We start from the raw sequence: 12,772 nt of genomic DNA, 5'->3' as shown, positions 1-12,772 counted from the left end.
AGAGCAAGACTGTTCAAGCAATGCATATTGCCTATTATGACATATGGAGCAGAAACTTGGCCAATCAAAAAGGAAAGAATGGATAAAATGCAAAAATCAGAAAGAAGAATGGAAAGATGTCTGCTAAACATAAGATTCAAAGATAAAATCAAATACGAAGAAATCAGAACTAAACAAAATCTTTAGATATTAGAGAAAACATACTTCAAAAGAAATGGAAGTGGGGGGGGGGGTCACATCACAAGACTTGAGGACAACAAATGGACAAAAGTTTTACTGAAGTAGCTGCCATATGAAGGTAAGAGATCAGCTGGAATACCTGAAAGAAGATGACATAAGAAAAACAACTGGAACATAACAAATATAATTTTTTTTTCTTTCAAGATGCCCATTGCTCTGATAATTAAACCATATCTAACTCAAGAATTTGAGACAACCAAAGAAACAGGAGAAACTATTTCCAATATACAAACAGATTTGAATATAATTTCTCTCACTCTTCCACTTTCAAAGAGCAAGAGAAATTAAATTTATCAGTTCTCTCAAGATTTCCTACGAGAGTGACACTGACAGTTTGTATTAGTAGTATTTAATCAAAAACAAACTTTAGACTGAAGTAGCCATATAAACATTTTAAGAGTATGCCAATGTCTAAAATCTTTTGTGTGTGTGTGTGTGTGCGCACGCACGCAATGGGATGTGTACATGAGTGTGTAGAAAAACAGTTAAAAAAATTATTAAAAAATTTCTACAACAAAATCGAGACATAACTTGTTTATATTGCTTCAGCAATCAAAATTTTATTTACCTGATTGTACTAGAACTTTGACTTTTCTTTTAAGTGGTATTCCGACACTATTGACCTCACAAATATAAGGACCAGAATCGCCTTCTTGCAGTTGATGAATTGTGACAGTTAATTCGTTACGGCTTTTAAAAATGCTCACTCTTTCTGAATTAGGGTTGCGTTTCCAAGGAAGACTCCAACTTAAGTCATAGCTGAAAAATATCAGAATACTCTTGGCTATGAACAGAAAGATCACAGTTTAAAATAAATCAAAAATGATAAAACAATACTGAAACAAAACTTAAGTGACATATTCTAGCATAATTTTTGGCCAAGTTTCATATCTATCTTTAGCATTACTTAGATAAGGTTAACAAGTAAATTATGCTTACAGAAATATTTCATAAGTTATTTAAATCATATTATTATTACTACTACCACCAGACTTCCAGGGAGATAAGGGACACATTGAGGGAGGCCCATATCACCCACATCAGCTATCATACCTATTCTCGAATTCATTCACCACCTCCCAAGGCAATCCATCCAATCATCCCCCTGCTCTATGAGAGAAAAATCTAGCTCTCGCCTCTTTCTTGACTGCATTCATTCTCAACTTCCATGGATTCCTGTTGTCTTCTCCCCACCCTCAATAAAATTAAAATTTACATATACTTTTTAATACACCACTGGATACCTCATCACAACAAACCTTATCCATACATTTACTACCATCAAATTTTCACCCAATTCTAGCTTATTCAATTCATTCTGCAAGTATTGCATATTCATCATACTGCTGATTACCATGCTTATATTAGCATCTGCTAACAGCTGTATGTTTCCTGCCAAATCCTTCATATTAATGGTGTAAAAATTGAATAAAACTTTACCAAGGTCTGATCCCTAGGGCACACCACTTGTCATCTTCAATCCTGCAGCCTCACATCCCATACATCACTTTTTTGATATGACATTCATCTATTCCATTTCCTTATCTAAGCTAATAGTTTATAATCTTATCCCATCTCCTCCAACTTATATAACAGCCTCCCATGCCATATCAAAGTCCAAAAGTATCATGGCATGTTCATTTCCCATGCCTAACATAATCATGACATTAATGCAGAATGTGAGCAAACTGCTCAAACATGTCGTCCCTTCAGTACCTACCTACCAACTGTTACAGCCCATTGTGAGCCTTATCCTCCTGTACAACTTGCCTCCATAATCTTCTATCCTTGACTAATCTTTCCCAGCCTTTCACTTTCATAATAGTCAAGCCCTGGATTATGTTATCAATCCATTTTAATCTCGGTTTTTCTTTTTTTTTTCCCCCTTGTTGCATTTCCCCTTCTCACTCAACATTCTCCTTGGCATACAAAAGTCTTCCATTCTCTGTACATGACCTAACCATTACAATCTCTGAACTTTTATGAAGCTAACAATATCCTCTTCATTTAGTATCTGACTGATTTCTTTATTGTACCATATGCTCCATACACTGATTTCTTCAACAGGGCCATAAATTCTTCTTATAATCTTCCTTTCCAATTTCCTCAAACTGTCTTCGTCTTTTTCACTAGGAGTCCAAGCTTTGCTTCTGTATGTAACCATGTAATGAGCATCCTTTCCTTTATGCTTATACGGTGTTCAGAATAAATCTTCAAAATTAGGAACAACTATCTATGTATAGACTCATTAGATACCAGTGTCCTCTTCCTCCTCAGTTTGCTCTTATCATAGCATAGCAGGAGACTTACAATCGTCACCTTCCTGCTCTTCAGTTTTGCCTCTTCTAACAACTCCTTTACATCTTCCCTCATAGAATACTTACCTCTCAAATCATTTGTACCAGCCAAGACAATCATTTCCTTCGACTTAGTTTTTTGCATCCAGATGGTATGCCTAATATCACGAAATTTTGCACCAGGGAAACACAATTTTATCATTCATTAAGTACTTCCCGATCATTGAGTCTCCATACATAATTTTCTCAACTTTTTTTTTTTGTTCAGTAGGTCTTTATTACTCCTTTGGACCACCTGCTTCTTTCTCTTTTCAGACCTGTTAATTTTTTGCCACTTCAGCAATTTTCAATTTCATGCTTTGTCCTATAAAGGATAACACTATTTCTTTATTAATTTCTATTTCCTTCTTCTCTATTTCTACAGCCGCATATTCAACATTAATAACATCATATTTAATTAAGATGGATCAATTACAGATATTTCGTTTAACATATTGTGGATTGTGAGTGTAAAACAGTTAGAAATCAAAGAATAAAGATATATGGAGAATGGACAGCCAGAATGGAAGTCAATAGACAGCCAGATAAAAAAACAATATTAGAAACATTTGAAGCAATGAGTTATATATAATAAAAACTTAATAGTTCTTAATAATAATGATTTCTTAATAATTAGTACGTTCTTAATAATTAGTGTAGTTCTTAAAAATAATATCCCAGATTTTTGGCATAGAGTCCATTGTTAAGGTTAAGATTTAGATGATGCCAGATTTTTGGCTGAACAATCACACTTTATATAAATATATAAAGTGTGATTATTCACACTTTATATAAATATCTCATGATATTCTTTCCACATTGTCATCTTCTAATGGATCTCTTGCTTAGTAAGAGTGTACATCCATTTCAATACTGCCCTATTTGTTCTTTGAACTCTAGTGATAGATTCAGATACTGCCTCATTAGGCATTTTTTCAAAGATTCTCATCCATTGCTGATATCTTTCTCATTCAGTAATCAATACTATAAACCTTTAACTGTCATATAAAAATGTGTGTAACATGCTTAAAAGTAAAAATATACATTACTTTCACTATCACAGTTTCAAAATAATGTTTTAAGAATCAGGAATTATATTTAAATAAGGTTTACTAAAAAGATTCTTAATGATATTGTAAACCTTATCTTTTTTGTTGGAGTGTTTAGAATGGAAAATCTTTCATTGTAATGTTATTTTCCATAAATTAAATGAAAATGTGAAATTTCATGAAAATGAAACTAATGAAAGAAAGGAATATATTCTACAGGATTTATTTTCAGCCTTACGAAACACCATGACTTACTGTAATGCTGTAAACATTTGGCAAGAATACTTGGTTTCTATTTTTATTTCTGAAAAGCAAATATTTTATATTTTCAGACTGCAGATTACGATGGGGGGTGCTTAAGGGTCAAAGCTGTATAACTGAGAGGAGACCTCCACATAGCCTTTAAAGGAATGTGGAGAACCGACCAGGGCTTCTGACCTAATGTCCAATCCTCACCTTCTCGTGGTGCACCCTGTTGGGTATCTACTTTGATACTGAACGAACGAGGATGGGCTGGCAATTTGGGATTTAGCCGACCAAATTGTATTCTTATTGGTTAAACCAAAATAAAAAATGATGGTACAACATGACAAAATTTCATGCCGGCTGGGGCGTCGCCCGGTTAAACAAGGCCCCCGTTGTTTTCGCCAGGGAACCAGGGCGAACAGCGAAAAGTCAGCTACTGGAACAAATCTGAAAACAAACCCCAACTCAACATCACCAGAGTTAAAGATCGGTACTATCAACGTAAGAAGCCTGAATGGCAAAGAAATGGAGCTAGCTGAGGAATTAGATAAGTACCAGATCGACATAATAGGGGTGACTGAAACAAAAAAGACCAAAACTGGTGAGATCTTTCTGAGCAATAAATATAAAATGTTATATTCAGGCAATAACAATCAAGGAAAAGAAGGAGTAGCCATAGTATTCAACACAAAATACGAGGCTAATCTTCTTGAATGGCAGTCAGTCTCAAGTAGAGTAATGTGGGCAAATATGAGAATGGGGAACTGGACAATGAGACTTATTTGTGCCTATGGTCCCACAGAAGGTTCTACTAAGGTAGAAGTGGAGGAATTTTTTGAGGCTTTAGAAAAAGCAACTGACACAATGAAAAAGGAAAAGTTGGTCCTTGTTGGGGATCTAAATAGTAGAGTAGGAAATGATTGTGAGACATACAAAAATATTTTGGGAAAATTTGGAGAAAAGAGCAAAGCTAATAATAATGGGAAATATCTGTTGGATTTCTGCTCAGGACATGGACTGGTTATTACTAACACCATGTTCCAACATAAAAATGTGCACAAATTCACATGGAGAGAAGAGGCTAGGAATAAGAAAAGTCTCATTGACTATGTTATTGTTGATAGTGATGTTTTCTCCCTGGTGCAGGACACCAGAGTGTACAGAGGATTTGAAATTGGAAGTGATCACTATTTAGTCTTGAGCAGGATAAAATTGAATTTCATATTGAAAAGAATAACATGTAAGAAAGTTTTAAAGCGAATAAATGTTGAGCAGCTCTCAGATGTAAACTGTAGACTAAAATACAGAAATATTATTGAAAAGAAAATGAAAGAGTTTGAGAACAGGAATCAAACCTTGGAGATTCAGTGGCAAACTCTGAAGGAAACATTGATTGATTCTGCCAGAGAGGCATGTGGTGAGGTTGTGTGCAAAGATAAAAAAATCAGAACTCCCTGGTGGACACAGGAAGTTAAAGAGGCAGTGAAGGAAAAGAAGAAAGCATATCAAAAGTTCCTGGCAAATAAGTCAGCTTTTACTCTTACAGAATACAGACAAATGTAAGAAAGCTAAACAGTGTGTAAAACTAGCTAAACAAAAGTCATGGGAGGACTTTGGCAAGAATATAGAAAATAAATATCAAGAAGGTGGCAAAATATTCTGGAGGTTGTTGAAGAAGCTTAGGAATGGAGGAAAGAGTGCTGTAAAAGGAATTAGAGATGATAAAGGTGAAATGAAAACAGGAGAAAAAGATATCCTTGAAGTATGGAGTAATTACTTTGAAAAACTGCTAAATGAAACAAGCAGTGATGATAGCACAGTGGTAAAAAACACTGACCAGGCATGCAGTCAGGAATACATATCCATACTTGAAGTAGAAAAAGCCATCAAAGGCTTGAAATGTGGAAAGGCAGCAGGAGTAGATGATATTCGACCAGAAATGCTGAAGTATGGTGGTATAAGAGTCTTACAGTGGCTGCACTGCATAGTTCAGAAAGCCTGGACAGAGGGACGAATTCCCAATGATTGGAGTAGAGCTCTCATAGTACCCATATATAAAAAGGGAAATAAAACTGAATGTGAGAATTACAGAGGTATTTCCCTACTGAGTGTTCCTGGCAAGATCTATGCAAGTATACTTGAGAAACGGTTGAGAAGAATTGTGGAAGAAAAGCTTGGTGAAGAACAAGCTGGATTCAGGCCAAATAGAGGCTGTCAGGATCAGATCTTCACTTTACGACAAATAGTCGAGAAAGCATGGGAATATAACAAAGATCTGTATTTAAGTTTTGTCGATTTGGAAAAGGCATATGACAAGGTGCCAAGAGAGAAGCTATTCAATACGCTGCAGTTATATGGTGTCAATGGGGCATTATATCAAGCAATACTTAGTCTTTATTTGAGTTGTGAGTCAGCAGTTAGAATTGAAGGAAGTACAGGAAGATGGTTTAATGTTAAATCTGGTGTGAGACAAGGATGTACATTATCCCCTCTGTTATTCATTATCTATATGGATCACATTATGAAGGAAAGTGGTATTAAACCTGATATCAAAATTGGAGATGTTAATGTCAGCTCTTTGCTTTATGCGGATGATGTTATACTTCTAAGCAAATCCGCTACAAGTCTGCAAGCTTCTCTGACTAAATTGAATAGCTGTTGTAATAGATATGGTATGAAGGTCAGCAATAAAAAGACAAAGACAATGAAAATAGGCAGAATCATTGAAAATGTCAACTGTGTTGTGAATGGAGAACCTGTGGAACAAGTAAAACATTTCAGTTACTTAGGCAAGATTTTTAGTGAAGATGGTAAATTAAATATAGAAATAGACAACAGAATCAGCAAAGCTGGTATGGTGAGAAGTCAATTGAATAAATTCATATGGAAAAAGAGAGAAATTAGTCAGAACACTAAATTAGGTGTATACAAGACAGTGTTCAAACCAGTTTTAACTTATGGATGTGAGAGCTGGGTCAGAAGTAAAACACTTGACCAAAGACTAGAGACCGCAGATATGAGAGTCCTGAGAAAAATTAGAGGCGTGAACAGATGGCATCAATGGCAATATCATATTAAAAATGAGGATATTAGGAAAGAACTTGACATTGTCAGCATCCAGGAATGCGTTAGCAGAGCTAATCTCAGATGGTATGGTCACTTAAATAGAATGGGAGAGGAAAGATTAGCAAAACAAGTGTTCTCTGCCAGGTTGGCAGGGAAACGACCCAGAGGAAGACCAAGATATAGGTGGATTGATACGGTACAAAGTGCCTTAGGCGATAGAAATATAAGATCTGATAATGTTGGAGTCTTGACAAGTAACAGACTGATTTGGAGGAAAATTGTAGATAGGAAGTTAGTAATGATGTAATTTTTTCATGTAGTACTGTCATATCCTGTACACCCCTTGAGGGTACATGGCAGGAATTTGATGATGATGATGATGATGATGATGAGATTACGATGGAACGTTCAGTTGTGATATAATAACTGTCATAATCTTCTGACTATTTTCTGTGGAAAGTGAAGGTTAATCAAGTCTTATCTTGAAGAGTAATCTTACTAGCAGTTGTCGTATGATCATGAGACACTCAAATTTTATGCAGAGATTAAGATCTCTAATGAGATTTCTACTGTTGAATATCTCTAGCTAATTTGTGTGTGTGTGTGTCAGCTTTTAAATGATGCAAAAACATCACTGTAAGACAGGAACAATATTCATTTTTACTTTTTTGTTCATTACTAAGAACACTTACTTGGAAATGTAAATGTTAGTAGATTGCAATTTCTCATCTTGATGATGCAAAGCTTTCAGGGAACTCAGCATAACAGAGAAAAGCTTCTCCAGCAGATAAGACATTAAAGAGACAGAAATCCAAACATACTATCTTTTTTATTCATTTTCTTTAATTTTACACACTCTCAACTACTCCTTTATTCCACTCAACATAAAATCAACAAATACATCCAGTTTATTTTAATCATTTTAAGAAGTTTTATATTCAAGGGAGAAATCAAAAATTAAAAATAAAACTAAAAATGCTTTTAAAGTTTAACAGCAACTTATTTTCATTATTTTCTTGTGAATGATATTCACCTCCTCAGTAACAAATAAATAATAAAATTCAGTTTGCAAATCAATCTAAATCAATTTAATGGGGGAAAAAAAAGAAAAAAAAAGTAAAAGAAAAATTTCACAATTTATTAGAAGCTTCCAGACAGAACCACAAGTGGCCTCCAGATTGCTGGTTTAGATTATGAAAATCATTTAAGACTATGAGGCAAGAATATTAAAGTCTGTAAATTATGTTTCTTCTGAGCGATTTGCATTCAATGTGGAATGAAAAACCTGAAATTCTGTGGAGGCAAACCACAACATCTGCATGAAATTAACTCATCTTTGGTTGAAAATCCCTTATAATTATTCCTCCTTACTATGATAGAGAACTGAACCCAAGGTGCACTTGATACTGCCTATACAAAAGAGATGTTCCTCACTAAAAATCATTATCAGATTTCTTTAAAACATTATCCCAAAAGTCTTCATCCTATCATAGATTTTAGATCTGAGTGGCCTGTTCCATCGCTTTCTTGGTATTCCAAATCTTTTTCCATTTATTTTATATCTGTACAGTATTTGTGGAAGTTTGCTATCATCCATTCAATTTAGATGTTTTAACTATTTTTGTTTATATTTACTTGTGTAGTGGTAAACTGATTATATAATCAGGAATCATTAAATTTCTTCATTTGTTTTATGATTCCACTTGGTATATCCAGCTGGTTTTTTGAGAATTTGTTTGAATCCACTTTTCATTCTTCTTTTTTATGGTCCACGTTTCACTTCCATATAATAAAGTTTGTTCAAATTAAACATATTTGGTCGTTTGAAAGTTAAGCATAAAAAACGTATTGTTTAATACTGACCATATTCAAATATTTTAACATTCTTTGCCTACCAGTTTCGCTAGCAAAAATGTCATTATCAGATTTCTTTAAAACATTATCCCAAAAGTCTTCATCCTATCATAGATTTTAGATCTGAGTGGCCTGTTCCATCGCTTTCTTGGTATTCCAAATCTTTTTCCATTTATTTTATATCTGTACAGTATTTGTGGAAGTTTGCTATCATCCATTCAATTTAGATGTTTTAACTATTTTTGTTTATATTTACTTGTGTAGTGGTAAATTGATTATATAATCAGGAATCATTAAATTTCTTCATTTGTTTTATGATTTCACTTGGTATATCCAGCTGGTTTTTTGAGAATTTGTTTGAATCCACTTTTCATTCTTCTTTTTTATGGTCCACGTTTCACTTCCATATAATAAAGTTTGTTCAAATTAAACATATTAGGTCGTTTGAAAGTTAAGCATAAAAAACGTATTGTTTAATACTGACCATATTCAAATATTTTAACATTCTTTGCCTACCAGTTTCGCTAGCAAAAATGTCTAGCTTTTTTAAAGGCGTTGACGGAAAAGTGTAAAAAATACAAGTAAATGCAAATTGAAAGGAACATTAAAAACATTGTAAACACTCTAGTAGCTAAAGTTGCACGTTTGCATGACAGAGACTGAGTGGACTTATTGTTCTTAATCATTATCACGCATGTGCGTTTGTTGTAAACGCATAATGTGATTACTAGCTAGCTATAGTTCAGATGGATTTAGAGAGAGAGAGGATGAGGTTTTTCCATGAACTGTTAAGAATAGTACCCATCATCATCATCTTCATCATCAAATTCCTGCCATGTACCCTCAAGGGGTGTAAAGGATATGACAGTACTACATAAAAAATTTACATCATTACTAACTTCCTATCTACAATCTTCCTCCAAATCAGTCTGTTACTTGTCAAGACTCCAACATTATCAGATCTTATATTTCTATCGTCTAAGGCACTTTGTACCGTATCAATCCACTTATATCTTGGTCTTCCTCTGGGTCGTTTTCCTGCCAACCTGGCAGAGAACACTTGTATTGCTAATCTTTCCTCTCCCATTCTATTTAGGTGACCATACCACCTGAGATTAGCTCTGCTAACGCATTCCTGGATGCTGACAATGTCAAGTTCTTTCCTAATATCCTCATTTTTAATATGATATTGCCATTGATGCTATCTGTTCAAGCCTCTAATCTTTCTCAGGAATCTCATATCTGCGGTCTCTAGTCTTTGGTCAAGTGTTTTACTTCTGACCCAGCTCTCACATCCATAAGTTAAAACTGGTTTGAACACTGTCTTGTATACACCTAATTTAGTGTTCTGACTAATTTCTCTCTTTTTCCATATGAATTTATTCAATTGACTTCTCACCATACCAGCTTTGCTGATTCTGTTGTCTATTTCTATATTTAATTTACCATCTTCACTAAAAATCTTGCCTAAGTAACTGAAATGTTTTACTTGTTCCACAGGTTCTCCATTCACAACACAGTTGACATTTTCAATGATTCTGCCTATTTTCATTGTCTTTGTCTTTTTATTGCTGACCTTCATACCATATCTATTACAACAGCTATTCAATTTAGTCAGAGAAGCTTGCAGACTTGTAGCGGATTTGCTTAGAAGTATAACATCATCCGCATAAAGCAAAGAGCTGACATTAACATCTCCAATTTTGATATCAGGTTTAATACCACTTTCCTTCATAATGTGATCCATATAGATAATGAATAACAGAGGGGATAATGTACATCCTTGTCTCACACCAGATTTAACATTAAACCATCTTCCTCTACTTCCTTCAATTCTAACTGCTGACTTACAACTCAAATAAAGACTAAGTATTGCTTCATATAATGCCCCATTGACACCATATAACTGCAGCGTATTGAATAGCTTCTCTCTCTTGGCACCTTGTCATATGCCTTTTCCAAATCGACAACACTTAAATACAGATCTTTGTTATATTCCCATGCTTTCTCGACTATTTGTCGTAAAGTGAAGATCTGATCCTGACAGCCTCTATTTGGCCTGAATCCAGCTTGTTCTTCACCAAGCTTTTCTTCCACAATTCTTCTCAACCGTTTCTCAAGTATACTTGCATATATCTTACCAGGAACACTCAGTAGAGCAATACCTCTGTAATTCTCACATTCAGTTTTATTTCCCTTTTTATATATGGGTACTATGAGCTCTACTCCAATCATTGGGAATTCGTCCCTCAGTCCAGGCTTTCTGAACTATGCAGTGCAGCCACTGTAAGACTTTTATACCAAAATACTTCAGCATTTCTGGTCGAATATCATCTACTCCTGTTGCTTTTCCACGTTTCAAGCCTTTGATGGCTTTTTCTAATTCAAGCATGGATATGTATTCCTGACTGCATGCCTGGTCAGTGTTTTTTATCACTGTGCTGTCATCACTGCTTGTTTCATTTAGCAGTTTTTCAAAGTAATTACTCCATACTTCAAGGATACCCTTTACTCCCATTTTCATGTCACCTTTATCATCTCTAACTCCTTTTACAGCACTCTTTCCTCCATTCCTAAGCTTCTTCAACAACCTCCAGAATATTTTCCCACCTTCTTGATATTTATTTTCTATATTCTTGCCAAAGTCCTCCCATGACTTTTGTTTAGCTAGTTTTACACACTGTTTAGTTTTCTTACATTTGTCTCTGTATTCTGTAAGAGTAAAAGCTGACTTATTTGCCAGGAACTTTTGATATGCTTTCTTCTTTTCCTTCACTGCCTCTTTAACTTCCTGTGTCCACCAGGGAGTTCTGATTTTTTTTATCCTTGCACACAACCTCACCACATGCCTCTCTGGCAGAATCAATCAATGTTTTCTTCAGAGTTTGCCACTGAATCTCCAAGGTTTGATTCCTGTTCTCAAACTCTTTCATTTTCTTTTCAATAATATTTCTGTATTTTAGTCTACAGTTCACATCTGAGAGCTGCTCAACTTTTATTCGCTTTATAACTTTCTTATATGTTATTCTTTTCAATATGAAATTCAATTTTATCCTGCTCAAGACTAAATAGTGATCACTTCCAATTTCAAATCCTCTGTACACTCTGGTGTCCTGCACCAGGGAGAAAACATCACTATGAACAATAACATAGTCAATGAGACTTTTCTTATTCCTAGCCTCTTCTCTCCATGTGAATTTGTGCACATTTTTATGTTGGAACATGGTGTTAGTAATAACCAGTCCATGTCCTGAGCAGAAATCCAACAGATATTTGCCATTATTATTAGCTTTGCTCTTTTCTCCAAATTTTCCCAAAATATTTTTTTATGTCTCACAATCATTTCCTACTCTGCTATTTAGATCCCCAACAAGGACCAACTTTTCCTTTTTCATTGTGTCAGTTGCTTTTTCTAAAGCGTCAAAAAATTCCTCCACGTCTACCTTAGTAGAACCTTCTGTGGGACCATAGGCACAAATAAGTCTCATTGTCTATTTCCCCAGTCTCATATTTGCCCACATTACTCTACTTGAGACTGACTGCCATTCAAGAAGATTAGCCTCATGTTTTTTGTGTTGAATACTATGGCTACTCCTTCTTTTCGTTGATTGTCATTGCCTGAATATAACATTTTGTATTTATTGCTCAGAAAGATCTCACCAGTTTTGGTCTTTTTTGTTTCAGTCACCCTTATTATGTCAATCTGGTACTTATCTAATTCCTCAACTAGCTCCATTTCTTTGCCATTTCAGGCTTCTTACGTTGATAGTACCGATCTTTAACTCTGGTGATGTTGAGTTGGGGTTTGTTTTCAGATTTGTTCCAGTAGCTGACTTTTCGCTGTTCGCCCTGGTTCCCTGGTGAAAACAACGGGGGCCTTGTTTAACTGGGCGACGCCCCAGCCAGCATGAAATTTTGTCATGTTGTACCATCATTTTTTATTTTGGTTTAACCAATAAGAATACAATTTGGTCGGCTAAA

General features: G+C 34.9%; 1 protein-coding gene across 1 annotated transcript in view; it reads right to left on the bottom strand.

Moving 5' to 3' along the window:
- The window catches only part of LOC150105949 (uncharacterized), a 140,557-nt gene that overhangs the window by 91,620 nt on the left and 36,165 nt on the right, over positions 1–12,772 (bottom strand). The window contains exon 4 of the mRNA XM_090393711.1: positions 809–999. Coding sequence (XP_090249837.1) covers positions 809–999 — 191 coding nt within the window. The remainder of the gene's footprint in view (positions 1–808; positions 1,000–12,772) is intronic.

This window comes from Typopeltis vanoorti, chromosome 6 (assembly GCF_054136105.1).
Source record: "Typopeltis vanoorti isolate ZY-2024b chromosome 6, IOZ_Tvanoo_1.0, whole genome shotgun sequence".
Taxonomy (NCBI): domain Eukaryota; kingdom Metazoa; phylum Arthropoda; class Arachnida; order Uropygi; family Thelyphonidae; genus Typopeltis; species Typopeltis vanoorti.
This window is presented reverse-complemented; position numbering and strand designations above follow the sequence as displayed.